We start from the raw sequence: 18,844 nt of genomic DNA, 5'->3' as shown, positions 1-18,844 counted from the left end.
CAAGCCTAAACTTGCTTTGACGCTTGTACTACTTTAATCAGGCCATTCTCCCCCGCTTTGAAAATACTTTTTACTACACCATTGAGTTAACATTATATTTTACAGGCGCCACTAATTAATATAACTAACACTTGTACCTATAAAAATTATTAACGATTAATATAAAAAAATATCCATTAATGTTCAGTTAAATCGATCCCACGTTACAGTTTTTTTTTTTCATCTCAATAATAGTTTCACCTAACAATAATGTTTATAACCGTATTTGTCAAATACTAAGCAAGTATTCTCTACTTCAGTAGATTTATTAATTTTTCGAAAATATATATTTAAAAATGTGTTTAAAGTATTGAGAATCGAGGTCGCGGTCATTGTACAGAGAAGCATTTTCTTCTTTATAGATAACATCAAATTTTAAAATAATAAATTAATTTCTTTTGATATTATAAAACTTCAAACACATTTTTGTTACTAATGTTATTATACATGCAGTTATGAGCAGTGCAATGTGTAATGAAAGAAATAACACCCTCCCACTTTTATTGAAACACGCGTGGTGATTTGCATCTCTCATCTTTTTAAATTTGGTAAAATTATTGTAATAGGTACACTCTGGCTTAAAAAAATTGAGGATCTTGAATTGAAAGAAATATAAAATTAACTAATGACGAGAACAAAGTGTTTGGTGTGACGAAGCTAAGCTGCTATTAGCTACGGAAATTTTAGACTTCAAATTAATAGTAGTACTAAATTACGGATGTGTTAAGTTAGAACTAAATAGGATAAGATGTTGTACCTTTGACATTTGTAAGTAATTTTGGCTTCTTTAGCACAGCATCAGGATTATTCTCGATATCTTCGAAGACCTTTCCATTTCTTTGTTCCGCTCTATAGGTTTAAAAACATGTCTATTTATTCTGTAAAAGTGAAAAATTTGTGACATCTCACATAATTATCTACACTAATTGTACAGGGTCATTCAGGATAGGACGTCCGGGCGTTTTTTAAAGTATTAGCCAAATTTATTTATATAATATCAAAGGAACAATATTTTTATTGGATCTATTATTTTATGTAATAAGAAATTAAGTCTCTAATCTCTAACTCTCTAATGTTTGTTTGCAATACGAAATTTATACAATGATTTAATTGCTGTTAATAATCAACAAAATGATGAATTTGTTTAATCATTAACTTCTACTTTAAAAACACATTCCTACAATAAAAAAAAGCCTATGACGTGCTTTAGTGAAAGGCCCAGTATACAGAGAAAATAGTTAATTTTTTGTTTTTTCATTTGAAATCATAAATTCAAAAACTACAGGATCGATTTCAAAAATTATTTTATTAATGTTAAGCTACATTATCAGCGAGTATCAGGATCTTATTTTATTTTCAAAAAAAAATTTAAATCCGTACGAAAATTGCAATAATATAGCCCAAGGTGTTCGAAATTTGCCTATAAAAGACATTATAATGAATAATAATGACTTTATGAACAAAAGGAGAGGTAAGTCGTAGTATTTGCGGTAGTCTTTGTTTTCTTTTAAAGCTTTTTAAAAAACAGCTACATAATTTCGCACTTGATTAACATCTGACTTAATTCCGTCCGCGGTATGCTTAGGGTAGCGGGTTCGATTCCCGCCGTCGCAACAAAATTAATTTAATTAATAGTTGTGATGGGTTGGTGTAGTGCATGGTATATGCATGAAGGAGGTGCACTCAACCTCTGAAATTGAGGAGCTGATAAATTAAATTATCAGCGGAAAAGTGGTAAAACACATATATGGTATCATAACGGGCTCTATAGCCTAAGTGTGTCCTTCGTGGACAGCTAATATAACCTAGCCTAACATCTGACTTTAGAAAATTTAACCAGTTTTGTTTAATTCCAGCTAGACAACTCGCACTGAAAGTAGTGCCGTAGAATTTTGAAACATTCGGTATTTTATAATAAAGCCAATATGACTGAAACATTACCTAAAATAATCACATGTTAAAAATTTTTATTTCTTAAATTTATCAATAAATTTTAAAATAAACGACTAAATAATATACATTATACTGATATTGTTGTATCTTTATATTTTATTCAAATATTTTACTATGGCGTCTGTGTCAAACATTACGCTGTGCTCACAGCTCACGGTATGGTAATTTAAATATGTGGGCTGATATTTCCGATAATAAATATAAAAAAAAAAAAAGGAAATTTATTGTCTAATACAACATTAAAACATGTTTTAGCCATAATTTTAAAAAATATTTGAATCACACATACATTCTTTGTGACCAAACGAAATTATTTATAACAAAATAAGAGTTCTTTAACATTTCATTCTCAAATCATACACACTTAAATTTAATAACAATTGCCTTAAAAATTACGCTTACGCATTTAAATTATGAATCATTATACCATGTATAAATGAAATATACATTACATGGTATATTAAGTTTAGTCCCAAGTTTTTAACACTTAAAAATATTGATATTACGAAAAAAATTTTGGTATAGAATCACCTAATTAGTCCATTTCCGGTTGTCTGTCTGTTCGTCTGTCTGAAATTTATATAGCGTGCTGAGGACGTAAAAAGTGGTTTCAAGTTCGTAAATGAGAACATTATATGTTCATCGCACACATAGGTTAATTGGGTCTTAGGTCCGTAGGACCTATCTTGTAAACCGTTAGATATAGAACAAAAGTTTAAAAAATGTTTCTTATGAAAAAATTAACAACTTTTGTTTGAAACATTTTTTCGTAAACATCACTGTTTACCAGTGAGGGCGCAAATTGTATAGTATGTATGTTATGGCTGTATCAGTTCTATATGTGTGACATGTATGTATGTATAATGTGACAGAGTAATCAACACTGTCTATACATGGTATTTCAACAATTACTTCACTCAATTGTTTGTTTTCATTTCTTTTAATTTCAAAAGAAACGGGCTATTCACCTGTAATAACTATAACTATGTTAGTATACATTTTAAAATATAATGATTTAGTCAGTGGCGTAGCTACCGCCGTATCAGCCGTATCAATGATACGGGGCCCCCAGACTATAGTGACCCCCGGGGTAATTTTACGCAATGTAGGTATATTTGACCATGAAAAGCCACAGCAGCATATTAATGCATGCCTATCTTGTAATAATAATTGGTTACAAGGAAATACCATTGATACTTTCTTGCAACGTGAAATCAATAGTAAAGTTACTACATTCTGGAGAGATGTATTGCATCGTATAATTAATGTTATAATTACTTTAGCACCATGTAATCTGCCTTTAAGAGGCCATGATTCTGATTCTGGAAATATTATATCAATTTTACGTTTACTGTTTAAATTATGATACTATTTTAAAAGAACTTCTTTTAAAACCGACGGGGGTCCAAATCAAAGTTTGATACAGGGCCCCCCTCCAAGGCGAGCTACGCCACTGGATTTAGCATTCTAATAATAATTGACATTTTACATTTTCAAAGAAGAAAATAACATTTAGGTAATTTATAAAATCAACATAAACATATAAAAAATTCTATGATTGGACAATCCCATTTTCCCATCAGGATAATATAAATTTACATAAGGATAATAATATAAGTAATAATACCTATGAATATAATTTAGACATATTTAGAGCAATCGATAAAGCCAACAAAAAAATATACCCCAAGTCACATGATGTGTTCATTTATTAATAATAATAACAATAATAAATAATAATTTGTTAAAACAAATCACTAAGTCCGCACCTTGTAATATAAATAAAAATATACAAGCAAGTTTCGCAAGTGACCTTCGCGACCGCTTTTAATAAACTCGTTCATATTTATAAATATATTTTAGTTAAAATATTAATAATACCGTATGTGATGATATTTGTTATGTTTATTATAGAAATAATAGTTTATCTTTTTTAATGTATTTCAAACATAATGTTAAGAATACTACCTACATCTATAAATGTTTATATTTGTGATCGTCAAACTGTAATGAGATATTTTATATTATGGCTAGTAATTCTAATTATTATCACAAACAGTTATTAAAAAATTATGTAATTATAAAATAGGTAGCATGACTCGAGCTGAATTCTGCAGTGCGGTACCCGTGGTTAAAATAGGCTAGATCAATAATATATAAGTGATTGAGTAATTTAACTTGTTATTTATAGGCAATTTTATTACAGATATGATATAGAATTTACAAAATGAACAAAATGCGCAGAAATTACCCAAGGGAGGAGTTCAAACTTTTGTTCGGCAAGTAAGGTCATAAAATCAATAAAAACAATAAATTCTTTTTTCGAGTAAGAGAACATTTAATTAGGTGATAATGTGATATTCAGTCACTGTTTTTCAATAAGTTAATTCTGCAAGGTACAGAAAAAACTCTGTGTGCATCGAACACAACACCGCGATTTATATTAAGCGAGGAGCGTTTATTCGTCACTGTTGTTACAGTCAAAACTTCCAGAACATTTGCCAACAATAATTGCAAATATCGAGTGCTTCTAGTGAATTTTTGGCACCCCGTCCGGCAATGCGTCTTCGCCAAAGTTGAACAAAGTCGACCCAGATGTTACGCGAATGATCATACAAAGTTGAATATTGTAGTTAAAAAAGTCAAGCACAAGTTTTCATTTTCTTGAGAAAATTAAAAAATTTGATAAAATATTGCGATGATTCAAAATTCGATCTATAATCTTTAACTGAATCAGTTTGTATATTCGAGCTTTGAGTCTGTTATGATGCGAACCTTGGCTTCCGCACTTTTATATCGTATTCATCACAGATATCGCTCATGGTTTTGAAAATTTTTCTGAACTCTTCTTCAGCGTTTCCCCTTCTTTCAATCAAAGCATGTTTTGCACCATCAGTCAGCTCGATAGCCTTGTCAAGATCCAGGTTTTCTGTTTGAAGTACTCGACTCAACGACAAAATCAAAGAACGTACCGAGCTCAAAATATGCATGGATATCTGACTCGTTTGTGGAAATGTGTCTCATAATTGGGTGAATTTACATAGCTATATTGTTAGTTCTAGATTTTTGTGGGGAGATTCTCAATGGAAGGGGTTAAAGACAGTGTAAAATGTCTAGACATTTCATAACATTCTAAAATTTTTTTGATAGCATATCATACACATCCAATATACTTCTAAATACTACCATAATATTCTTGTTACGTGAAATGATTGAGAGAGAATTCAATTTGCAGATTCACAGTGAACAAACAGCATCTCTTTACATATTAAGAGATATTTGCCGTTTTAGTGTCTAATTCGCGTGTATAGTATTATTATTTAATCAACATCATTTCCCACTATTGTGCATTCTCTTGTTAGTTTATTTTCATTTAGTGAAAATTTTTTGTTTATTTATTTATTTTTGTGTTAAGTGATATCAATTGTTGTGTAACAGTTTTTACTTTTAGATAATTTTATTTTTAATTAATTTCAGGTAATTATTCAAATTATTATAATTAATTTTCATTAAATTATTTATTAAAGGAAATTTAGAGTTTTTCCAAGAAATAACTTCAATTGAAATAAATTTTTCGTTTGAAATATTGCGCATTTTAATTAATTATTTGCGAAACATTTTTTTTTTTTTTTGCTTGTTACAAAACCGGTTTTAATTTTTTTTGAAATATAAATCTAATTTTTGAAATTCATAAATATTTCTTTATTGTTTATGTTCCGAATAAATTATTTCTTTTTCATAAATCGCCGCGCATATATCTATTTAATTGAAACAATATATAGATTTTTGTGTATAAATATGGAAGTTGAGTAGGTGTTTGCAACTTTCGCTATATAATTCTAGAAAGTTATTAGTAAAGTGATTGTTTGGATTAAACTAGTTTTATATAGTTGCCAATTTTTAATTTTATACATTTTGTATAGAATTAATTTAGATCAATGATAATTTTAAAAAGTTATTCTTAACATAAAAAATTTGTATCAACAATCACTTTTAGCAGAAAGCTTTTTAATGATTATTTTTAAAATTGAGACGAAATCATTCTAAAAAAAACAGATGTGAAGGCAACTTTAAAGAGTGAAGTGTTTAAAAAATGAAATTTTCTTTTAGATTCACTTAATGAAAGATTGATAAAAATTTGTTTGATTTTCTTAATCATTACCATTCCTTTTCTTCAGTCATATTTACAAGGTATTAGAGTCTGTATTGAAAGGATAGTACGAGACTCTTGAAGTTCGTCTTTAGTAGGGGGAAAATAATAGCGGAGTGGGATATAGAGTGTATAAACGATTATAGGCGTTACAGGTGAATTGGAGCCTTTTGGTTTGACTACAATGTGTCACGGACACCGGCATAGAATCCGGTACGAAATCTAATGCTTTTGCTATTTTGTTGTTGTTGCTATACAACTACACTTTAGTGTGCCGACCGGAGTTGATCGTAAGCGGCCCACCGGGAACTTATAAAAATGTCGGCTAAAGGGGCAAAAAAAGGTAAAGAGATTTTACTAACGTGGCCGGTCAAATCCTCGTCAGTAAAATTCGTTTACTTTTATTTGAACTTTGCATGGACTTTTGTATGACATTTATAATTATAATAATTGAGCTACTTTATTGCTCTCTACTTTATTACATTAGTTTTTAACCGACTTAAAACAGGAGGAGGTTATCAATTCGACTATATAAGTCGAATCAGAACTTTCGACTGGGTGAACCGATTTTGATGATTCTTTATTTATTTCTATTTGAAAGATGGTGCTTCCCGTGTGGTCCCATTTCATTTTGGTCCAGTTCTGACAGCGGCATCGATGAGAAAACCATAAAAGTCTTATATTTGCTTTAAGTATTCACGACAAGAGGGCGAATTACTCAATATCACGCCAACCGATTTCAATGATTTTTTTTTAGTGACAAATTAATTAGTGTACTTCAAATTCACAATAAATCACAAAACAAAAAAAAAAACTTTTAACAAAAAGAAAACTGACTTCAAAAGAAAAACTTTTTCAAAACAAATAATTATGCACTAAAAAGTAAAAAAATAACGATAATATAATGTAGTTAAAATTATTGTTATTTTTGGAGTCGGTGCCAGCCAAGCTAATGTAGCAATTTGTTCTGTCAGAGTTGTTTCCTTGGCTGACAATGACTCCAAAAATAACAATAATTTTAACTACATTATATTATCGTTATTTTTTTTACTTTTTAGTGCATATCAATTTGTTTTGGAAAAGTTTTTGTTTTGAAGGCGGTTTTCTTTTTGTTAAAAGTTTTTTCTGTCGAAGTCACCTAGGCCTTGCAGGTCCTGGAGTACCTAATAGATTTTTTTGCGCATAAAATTTCTAATAAACGGTTATGCATATAATATATAAATATTCTGAACATGAAAATTCAAAGTAGGTAATAAAAATAATTAATTTTATTAATAATAAATTTCATTTTCTATGTTGAAATATTTTATACGAAAATAGAACTTCACGTCTGTTTTATGAATATTACAAAATTATAACAATTATAAACAAAACATTGTTTTAATAAATATAAATTATTTTGTAATATAAACACCAGACCAATTTTTTAACTTAATTAAAGTATAATAAAATATTTTTTGAGTATTTGTTAATTTCCGTATCCTGTTAAAGAAAATTATTTTGATATTGTTTTAATACCGGTACAAAAACTAACAACTAATTAAATCGTTTATTTGATGATTTTAATTTATTTTAATTAACACTGACCTTAGAATATTTTTAGTAAAAAGTGTAAAAAATATCAACAATTATTTCAAATTAATAATGTAATGACGTAACAAGGGTGAAGTGATCACTTTTGATTTTCTTGGAAACATGCTTTAAGAACAGAGTTTAAGACGCTTCGGAGCAACAAAAATGTTTAGATATTGTAAATATCGTAATATTTAAAGCTAATTTCTAATTTTAAAAATACACTAATTTTTTCACAAATTCAACAGTTTTTCTGGTTTTCGAAAATCTTTCACAATACCACCGGTTGAAGATGCCTACAAATTTTTTTCTCTATCTTTTCGGTATAGTTTTGAAACACTTAAATATTTAAACTTTTGTTCTGTCTCTAACGGTTTACAAGCTCCTGCAGATCCATTAAAAACCAATTGACCTATGTTGCTCATTTACGAATATCTATATTTTTTAAAGACTTCTTCTATGTCTAATTTATTTTGAACATGAATTGATATTTTAATCACCTTGAAGAGTAGATAAGGTCAAATTTAAGGCTAGAATCTTTTTTTTTTCATCGAGCCATACAACTTTTACTTTGGTAATTTATCTTCAGTCTTTAATTTCTGAAAGCAGACGGCGAAACATTTTGAAAATCTTGTATAATATTGTAGTAATGCAAGCTATCGAACTCAACCTAACATAACTCATAACCATTTTTCTCGAGGATCTTAATTCTCGTGTATTTTTTGGGATCTTTCCCCAAGTCCGACTACATTTTAATCAATATCTGTACATTTTCACTAATGATTCAAAGCAGTCACATTAATCCCGTACCTAGGTAGCGTATATAGGGTTGCCACCTCTCCAGGTTTGATCGAGAGACTCCCGAAATCGTGTTGTCTCTCTCGCGACTCCCGATATTAACATAAATTCTCTAGAGAGATTTGTTTCATATTCAGGCAAATTCGACAATTCCCAGCAGCTTTTATTTAAATTACTTGAAGCAAATTTGTTTAAATATTTAATAATTGTAATTCGGTGGAATAATTAGATTAATTTATCTATCTCCCGACTTCTCGGAACTTTGATACAAAAGCTTATTTTCATTCTTCAAGGGAGTTGGATGCTGCCCCCTTCCTGCTTTCGTATTTGAACCGAAATCAAAAAAATTAAAATCGATTCATCCGTTTAGGCGCTACGATGCCACAGACAGACACACACATATAGCGGTCAAACTTCTAAGACCCCTATTTTTTAGTTCGGGGGTTAAAAATATTCAGTTAAAATATTTTTCACGTTTGCTGATCCTTAAACGCCGTTAACTTGAAATCTATTAATTGTCGAATCGATAAAATTGTCTTTATATTTTACAAAATAATCACGTGAGATAAGAAAAACTCTTTGCCATTGCATGGAAAATTAATGGTACTTGAAATTAAAGGACTCTAATACAACCATACCTTTACAGCTAAAACTTTTCATAGTAAATTCAAGGAGATTTTAACATATGGGACAACCAAAATTAAATCAAATTCTGGTATGTTTACTATTTAACATTGAAATAAATTTTAAAGAAAAGGTATTTCTGACATTCAACTTGAAGTAACACCTACACTATTTACATATATTAAAAACTACGTCATCGTATGGAAGGTAATATACCTACACCTATACACTTACACTGAGGCTGACTCGCACACGCATTCATCAAAAAAGTCATAAAATATTATTTCCAATAATAATTTTATGTTCTTGTCTTTTTCATATATGATGCAGTTAAAATTGTTTATAGCGAAATCGAAGGATCTTATAAAAACAATTCTGAGAGAATTCCGCAAAATTTACATTATATCGATAATAGGCGTTTGTCCACAAAGAATAAATCTGATGGATATAAGAGTTTCTAAAGATTAATCATGATATTATGTAGATAACAAAACACAAAATAATTTTTTATAAAAAATAAAAATTATTATTATTTTTAGAAAGTAAAATTAGGCATTCAGTCACGTGACAGCAAACACCAATCAGAAAGTGTTACGTCACGCCATGACAAACACTATTAATGCTGTTTACATTTTAATAGAACGCAGTTGTTGTTCAATCCCAGGATCATTAGCCAGCCCCAAGATAACAGTAAACAATCAACTCAAAACTATTTTTTTGTTTAATATTATTTTTATAGATTATTAAAAATTTAAGGGGATAGATATCAATTTCCGTATTACATCGTCAAACCACCCAGAAGCATTCCTTAGGGTATCAAAAAGCACAATAAAATAAAGAATGACACGAATCCAACTGCTCTTGGACCGAGAAATTTATGGCCAAGACCATACAAAAACCCTTATAAATTGCTTTTCATGGAAAAAGGCTTCAGAGCGTTAACGCCAGGAGAAAAGTCATTTGAGACAACATACTAACCTCCTTTCTGGTCAATTGTAAACATGAAGAGAAGGCAACTAGAATGCACACTCTGTGGGAATTAATGAGCTTTTCCTCAATCCCAAACGAACCATCACTTGGAAAGGACTGTTTAAGTTCATTAACCTCATGATAACCAGCCACTTAGTTCATTTTTACATCACTTGATAACTTTTGTCCCAAAATGACAAAAAATGACAAACTATGATATTTTATGTGCTATGTACGGGAAATTTTGAAAAACTATTAGATTAACTTTATATTTCAACTTTAAAACTATCGGTTAGTTTAATGCCCAACTGAAAATTAATGAAAAACAAAGTTTTTCCATTTGCCAATTGTGATCAACGGTTGCAAAATATTTTGTCTCATATATGGGAAAAAAGTTATCATGAGGTTAAAGCTAAAAAAGATTAAACTAGTCGCAAATCAAAAGACCTTCTAAAACTTACTCCTAACTCTTTAATATAATCTAATCTACCAGTATCGGTTCAAAGTAGGTATTGTAAGCGGTATTGTTGCAATATATAGATTTTACTATATTTTCAATAATAGTAATTCTATATGTTTTTGTCTTTTTATTTTTTGTTATTTCACATTGACCTTCGACCAACACTGCATTAATAATTAAAATTACACGTCTTGTGGCGATATGGCTTATTAAATATAATAAGACATACATATTAAAATCAATGACAAAAACCATAAAATAAAATAATAACTATAAAATACCATAAAAATGAATAATTAGGTCAAGTTGAGTATGTTGTTACAATTATTTATTTTGGGTGCATCATATAAGACAAAAAATAATAAAGATAGATGCGAATGATGTCATTTTTTATTAAGATTAGCATGGAATTCAATAATATATAAACAAAAATAGTCATTTTGTTTAAGAAAAGTAGAAATACATGATTAATTTTATTTTTTATTTATAGTAATTACGTTTTAATTGAATAATTATTTTAACCATTTGAGATTATCAAGAAAATTTTATTAAACCACTTTTTTATAAAAAATTCGTAACGCAGGAGCTGCGTTAGCTAAGCGAATTCCCTCAGAGATTGAAAAATAAACACATTTTTCTTAAAATCGATTATTGCATATTTAATTTTTCACTTTACTTTTTGAGCGCTCTATAAACCGAGTAAAGAATTAGGTAAATTTTTCTAAGAGTTGCTGGGTTTTTAAAGTCTAATGAGTCGAATTTTTTAATCTGTAACTGGTAATTATACCATGCATATATGTAATATGCAAGGTATACAAAGTTTAGTCCCAAGTTTGTAACGCTTAAAAATATTAATGCTACGCACAAAATTTTGGTATAAGTGTTCATAAAATCACCTATTTATTCCATTTCCGGTTGTCCGTCCGTCTGTCTACCCGATAACTCAAAAACGGAAAAGGATATCAAGCTAAAATTAGATCAATTGGGTCCGTAGGACCCATCTTGTAAACCGTTAGAGATAGAACAAAAGTTTAAATGTAAAAAATGTTCCTTGTAAAAAAATAAACAACTTTTGTTTGAAACATTTTTTCGTAAACATCACTGTTTAACCCGTGAGGGCGCAAATTATGCGTAAATTGTGTATTATGTATTATATAGGAATCAGGGCCGGATTTAAACTTCTGCCGCCCTTGGGCACTGAAAAAAATGCCGCCCCATCATTGAAATATCACTGAAAGTTATGTAGTTTTGATATCTTATTTAAAAAAAATTAAAATATCTAATGTATTGCAAATTTTATTATATATTATATACTTTGATAAGACATAAAAAAATATTTGATTTTGTTCTTAGTTATACATTTTGCCCTCAGCTTGACTCATAATTATATTATAATAATTTTTTCCACAGGGAAACACGCCTGACTTTTTGAATTGCGAATTGGTAGATTAAATCTTCACAATCTAAACGTTGAAGTACGTCCGAGTCGATACATAATATAGCTAAGCTATTGGTCTATCTGCAAAAATAACTCAAAAAAGTTCTTAGTTTTTCCAAAAAAAAAAACAAATTTAAATTTTATGATTCCAGCAAATTAAAAAATCAAATATTATCATTTCAAATCTTCTAAGAAATGAATTAATTAAATTATTTCGATTTGACAAATATTGTATGAGTCGAATTTCTTGAATTATCTATTAAATGATGTATGGTTAGTTAAAAGAATAAAAATTTCTATTGAGAAATTTTGATGAGAATAAAAAAATTTTTTACACTTTCCAAATTTTGCCGCCCTGGGCACTAGCCCCAACTGACCCTAGTGTAAATCCACCGCTGATAGGAATATCATTTATGTATGTGTAACATTTATATATGTGTAATGTGATAGAGTAATCAACACTGTCTTTTTGCCTGGTATTTCAACAATTGACTCTGTCAATTGTCTGTTTTCACTTGTTTTTTTTTTTTTTTTAATTATTTACTTCAAATTCGACTAAACTCGATTCTTACTATCTTGCAATAAGTTCATTTAATATACAATATGTCCTACTTTAACTCATCAAACAAAAAAATCAGACCACCCTGTAGGAAATTTAATTATCGATATGACATACAAATCACTATATATTTCATATAATATTTTTTTTTTATTAAAATAAACACGTGCTAAATTAAAAATAAAACATTATGAATAATTGACAAGTTGTATAAAATATTAATTCAACTGAAGAACTCTTCCTCAGGGGGTTCGTCATTGTATAAACTAAACTTAACAATTCATACAATGCATCTTATAATGTAAATTTAATTAATAATTATGTGAATCATTAAATAATAATTGAATAATATTAAATGTTTGAATTGTAAATCATAAAAAATAATTATGTATTACATTATTTATTATACAGGCTGTTTCTAAAGTATGAAAGCCGCTGAACAACTTGTCAGGAAAAACTTGTCTTTAAAAGACTAGACAAATCAGACAAATTTTAAAATTATATTAGTAAGAAAAAAGATTCAGGCAAAAATTGCATTTAAAAAAAAAAAAGAAGCGGACCTTCATATCATTTTGAAATCGACCTTCAGGGTCAAATTCTTTTGTTGCCTGGGAAATGGTAATATTCCCAAAAAGCTACATATATATCCATAGATTGTAGCTCGTTAGTTACTCGTAGAATTGTATTAAAAATAAACGATTAATGATTGCATAAAATTCAGAGTGACTCTGGCTCTATTGCCCTGATTCGAAATACTTATTCTCAACATAATAAACAATTGGACCAAAAATACTCGGATCAAAAGTTAGGTCAACTATTTTTTAAATGTCCTCAAGTTCAACTTTCGGATGTTGCAAACCAAAGTAAACATATTTTTCACGTTTGCTGATACTTAAACGATATCGAATCGATGAAATAGTCTTTATATTTTACAAAATAATCACGTGGGATACGAAAAACTCTTTGCCATTGCATGGAAAATCGGGCACAAGATGCGAACTATTTCTGCAGTCATAAAAAATAGTATGTGAAAGTCGTACGGATTGCCTATCGGTAGTAAAAGTTAAGAGGTAGGAAAAACATTCAATTCTAATGTTCTTACTTTGCTTTCGTTAGCAACTATCGAGAAGGAATACTTGTTGTACAATGTTAACTGTATATTCTTCCTGGGCCCGATCGTTCTGAATAAAATATTCTTAAGAAGCTATGAATGTTTTTTTCTTTTTTATCTGCATAAGAATATGCTAAAAACGACCCTGACTTGTCTTCCCATTTATGAAAGAGCATTGAATGTATTATAATACAATTATATCACACAAAACAATACTTATAAAGTCATGTTCAGCAAGACACTTTAAAACAACTTGGATCACATCTGACGTCATTCAAGGTTGGGATATTCAACTTATTACCAGATGTGTTTCTTTAAAAAAGAAATATATGGTTCAAGTTTAAATCCTGTAATTAAATTCATTACTTTTTTTTCATTCTAATATAAAATCCGGATCAAATATTCAATCCAGATTCCAGTTCCAAATCATGACAGAGAATCATAAGTGTTTGGTGTTTTAGAAGATTTCATTACTAGCAAATTCTATAAAAATCTCTGACTGTCTTAAGCAATGTTTATATAGATTCAGACAAAAAAGGAATGAAATGTTAAATAGAAAATATATTTCGTCCCCAGGCTCTCTTGTAAGCCCCCTAAAACTTATTTTTCCCTCGATTTACAACTACTTTAAGGTGTCCAAATGAAGATAAAATATATATTAAAATCTAGGCATGAAAGGTGGAATCTAATCCAGAACCCACTTTCGGAAAGTTCCTGCGATTATTTCTTTTACACGCCCGTGACACAAACATACACATCCATCCATACAGATCAATGATTGAAAATGATATTTTCACAGAACATTAAAAAGTAAAAATCTCCCTGTAAGCTCTTTATTGAGTTTTCGAAGAGGAGACATAATCTCTATACAAAAAATATAGTAGCCTAATCGGACCTCTATAATACTACTTATATAGACGTAAAAAAAAATCGATATACGATTATAGAAAATTCTTAAATAATTTAAATTTTCACATTTTTTAAATTTTTTTTCTCTCTTCTCTCAGACCTTTCCATTAACGTGGTAATAACTAGAGAACTGACTATTTGTGTGATTATTAAGTTTCTTGATAATAATGTTTCATTGTCCTTTAAAAATCATAATAAAAATTATTTTCTAAGACGTATAAAACCACATATTTAGATATTCGTGATACATTATTGTCCTTATCACTAATTCGAAGAAAGAAAATGTTGTCAATAAAAACGAAAGCAATTAAATCGAATTATAAATGATATTAAGATTAATTAAAAGACGTTGAGTTAGGATGACCTGAATATGGGATACGTATATGATAAAATGTTAAAATATCAATATTTTGTTGACATTCAAATTAAATTAGGTCACCAAAATAAAAATATCCATTATTATTCTAGTCTTGATTTCTTTAACACTTGTTTTCATTAGTACCTACATTATTTTTATTATTAGACGAAGAAAAAACAAAAATCGTTAATGGTGACGCTTTTAAAATATGCTTTTCTTTTTGTTCCAGAATGCAGCTAAAATCATGTTGTGGATGTTATTCCACAAAAGTGGGAACAATTATAACAGGTGCCTTAGGAATTGTAAGTAGAAATATAACATGTATTTTCATTAAGTTATGAAAACTTTATTACAGGTGAGTCGAGTATACTCACTGTTTTTTCTGCCCGGAAATGAAAAGGCAATTTTATTATTAACTAATCGCAACCTTTTATCTTATTAACACAAAAATTTTCCGTTTTCCTTAAAAAGTCGAAAAAGTTAAAAAAAAAAAAAAGAAATTTGTCGCTAAAATCACCATTTTTCTATTAAAAAGGTCAATAAAATTGGCTTTTCAATTTTCAAACGTTACTCGTTCAACCGTTAAGAGAACCAGTGCTTTTTAGGTCATAGTTACCCTATATAGCAAGTTTCGTAAAAAGGGTACTTAAAATTATCCTTAAACAAAATTACCTAGAATCCCCAAAAAACTTGTTTTCGATTTCATTTTTTTTTTTTTAAGTTTATACAAAAATTTAAAGCTTAAGTTTTAAAATTGAAATAATTATATTTTACTTTTTAGATATTATCAATACTGACAATAATTATAATACTGACGACAGATTTTCGGTATCGAACAATCATTATTGATACATTACCAACATGGATTGGTAAGTATAGATAGACTAGATAGACTAGAAAAAATAATCGAAGGCTTTTTGCTTTATCATAATAACTTGTATACAAATCGTAAGATAATTGATAAACTTTTGAAACGGCCAGGTAGGCACTTAATTCACCTACTTTTTAAGCTAATTTAGTTTCGAAACTTCCAACTTCATGAATCCTGGTCACCAAGAGTCGATAAGTCTTATCCTTGCGATAAGTAATAAAATTTGATATAGGTATTTTACGTGACAATTATCATCACGTTCTAAAACATAACAATTATTTGCGCGTAAAATAGATCAAAATTTATTATAATTCGCAAGGCCGAAATTTAAACCATACTCTGGAATTCTAAATTTTTTTTAATAGAGATAAAGCAAAATATTAACGATTATTGTCCCACATAAATTCTCTATAAATATCAAAACTAATCAAAACAAATTTTTTTAATTTCAGTAAAAATTATTTTGACAATAAATTTAATAATGACAATAATTTTATGTGCATTATTAATTTTGGGTGCGAAAAAGGTAATTTAAAATAATAAATTTTCCATTTAACAATTTGAAAACGTATTTAAAATATTTTTTAATAATTATTTTATAGAGAAATATGTATTACATGTTACCATGGGTTGTTTTGGGATTAGTTCTTGCAATTGGACTTCTAGTATCTGTAATATACACATCAGTCGTATTTTTCCTGGATGGTGATAATTTCAATGGCGTATTTTCATTAGTATTCGGAATAATTTTCTTCTGTAAGTTTGCAAAAATTCAATTTCTATTTTTCATAAAAAAAACACGGAAGTATTTTCTAAATATCTTATTTTTTTTAGGTGTTTACGTGTACTTATGGCTCGTCGTATTTAGTTTCTTCCAAATTGTCCGTGAAGAATATGCAAGAGGTGTTTATAAACAACCTTTCCTACGATACCCACCAAAAGTTTAAAATGATTCAAATGAAAATTTGTGTCGCTTAATCATCAACCACGATGTACTAAAAGGTCCAACAAAATTTTGATACATCTTGTCTACTTATTTTCAAAACATAATCAAAATTAAAGACATAATTAAGTGAATTTATTTTGCATTGAGCCTGCTTTTGCTTCAAACAATTTAATCTGGAAAAAAAGAAAGCGAGGTCTCATTTCAAAATAAATGCACTCTTATTTGTATGTTTATGCAAGGACAACTTTGGATCTTTGAACTTAACTATTCTAATTTATGTTTAAAAGCACTTTAATGGTCTGAAAATTAAGTAAAATATATACAAAAAATTAGTGCCTTAATCGTGACATCACAATTATTTTTTAAATTTTTTTTGTTAATTAATAAAAACATGCTAATGTCTAGTCAAATTTAATCACATTTTATAAGATAAATGTTTAGAAATATTTATAATAATAATGTCATTTTAATTAACAAAAAACTTTAGATTAATAGGAGTAGGACGTTTCGTATCTATCCTAAATATATTTAATATTTATAAAGTTTTCTTTAATTAAATTTTTAATTAAAAAAAAAAACTCATAGAAATATGTTGATGATTCATTAGACACTGCAGGCAATTTTAGTTAAATTTTTCGGATACGAAACATGCAGTTTTGAATTAGAATTAGAAAATGACAAAATAGATCATGACATCTTGTGATAAAAGAATAAAACTAAAATTAGAAAGCATTATTTTATTTATGAACCTTAATTTTTTCTGTAAGAATAAGTAAATTTTTCAATTCAACTAAAAAAAAAAAACTTTAGAAACAATTACAACAAAGTTTATCATTACATTAATTTGAATTTCTTATAAAAAATTTAAATGTGCACTCTATTTTCGGCCATGTTTTAAAACGACGTCACAATGTCAATTCCTTGTGTACATCTTCGTAATAATTAGTTATGCAATGAAATATCATGTTTTGTTTTTAAGTTGCCTATTTGTCGTGATATTTAAACATAAAGGCTTACAAAATTTGAGATATTTTCTATATGGCTTTTGTGAAGCTTGATCTCAGTTTACTATCATCATATCAGTTTATCATCTTAGTGTATTGGGAAAAATTAAATTGGTAATTGATTCGAAATATGTCACGAATTATGAAAAGTAATTAAATATTATTCAGCCATATTATAAATGCATGATATTTTGTTGAAAATTTATATTAATTAGTTCTAGATCTGGTTAAGCAGTTCAAAAAATTGTACAAGATAACAATAAAAATCATGTACATGTATATGTAACTGAAAATATTAATCTTAACACTGGAATTTATATTATTGATACACTGAACATTTAACACTACTTCTTCTTCGAATTTCGTAACATATTCAAAAAAAAAACAAGAATTAAAAAACAACACTCTTGCATTAACAAACACACGTATGCATGTAGTTATACATATCTGTATATGTATTTGCCTATACACACATAAGCATATATTAAACTATCATTTACCAAAATTTGAAAAAGTTTGACCATTATACAGATTACATCTAATTTGTGCAAGGTCTACTTTAAAAAAATGGGCTCAAAATAGTCAAAAGCGAATTCCCCTGATAGGTATTTCCTAAAATAGCTTTCCAGTATCTAGAACTATAAATTTAACAAACTGAAACTGATATTTGTATAGAAAAAAAATTTGCCATTTTATAATATTATGAAAATAAAAATCTTATTATTAATTTTATAAAATAACAAAAATATATATTTTTATAAGCAATTTTTATTTAACATTTTCAATAAATTATTTATAATTACATAAAATTCCACTTAATAATTCCCTTACAAGATGAGTGTTTCAAAGGAAAATGTATTGGCAACAAATTTTTTTAACATTAAACTTAAGAATGCTGTTCCAAGACCAGTTATATGTGAGTAACAATTATGGAGCATTAAAGAATCACTTTGAACCCAAAAATTCTGAAAGAAAATTTCTTGTTATTTACTTAGATGTGATTTTTATTTATCTAAATAGTAAACCTTGAAAATTTTGCCCTAAAAACGCTGATCCCGAAATTTGTGTAGAGAATTTTTGCAT

General features: G+C 28.2%; 1 protein-coding gene across 2 annotated transcripts; it reads left to right on the top strand.

Annotated features, from left to right (window-relative positions):
- Positions 1–5,241: 5,241 nt before the first annotated feature.
- LOC123294812 lies at positions 5,242–17,098 on the top strand. 2 transcript variants are annotated; one of them, XM_044875969.1, is made up of 6 exons: positions 5,242–5,349; positions 15,170–15,242; positions 15,722–15,809; positions 16,264–16,337; positions 16,414–16,567; positions 16,646–17,098. In XM_044875969.1, the coding sequence occupies exons 2-6, from the start codon at positions 15,171–15,173 to the stop codon at positions 16,756–16,758; spliced, it is 501 nt and encodes a 166-aa protein (XP_044731904.1). In that variant the 5' UTR covers positions 5,242–5,349; position 15,170; the 3' UTR covers positions 16,759–17,098. The 2 variants fall into 2 exon arrangements, with proteins under 2 accessions (XP_044731904.1, XP_044731903.1); XM_044875968.1 differs by having other exon boundaries at positions 5,242–5,469.
- Positions 17,099–18,844: the final 1,746 nt, after the last annotated feature.

The sequence above is a fragment of the Chrysoperla carnea genome, chromosome 3 (genome assembly GCF_905475395.1).
Source record: "Chrysoperla carnea chromosome 3, inChrCarn1.1, whole genome shotgun sequence".
In the NCBI taxonomy this organism is placed as follows: Eukaryota; Metazoa; Arthropoda; class Insecta; order Neuroptera; family Chrysopidae; genus Chrysoperla; species Chrysoperla carnea.
This window is presented reverse-complemented; position numbering and strand designations above follow the sequence as displayed.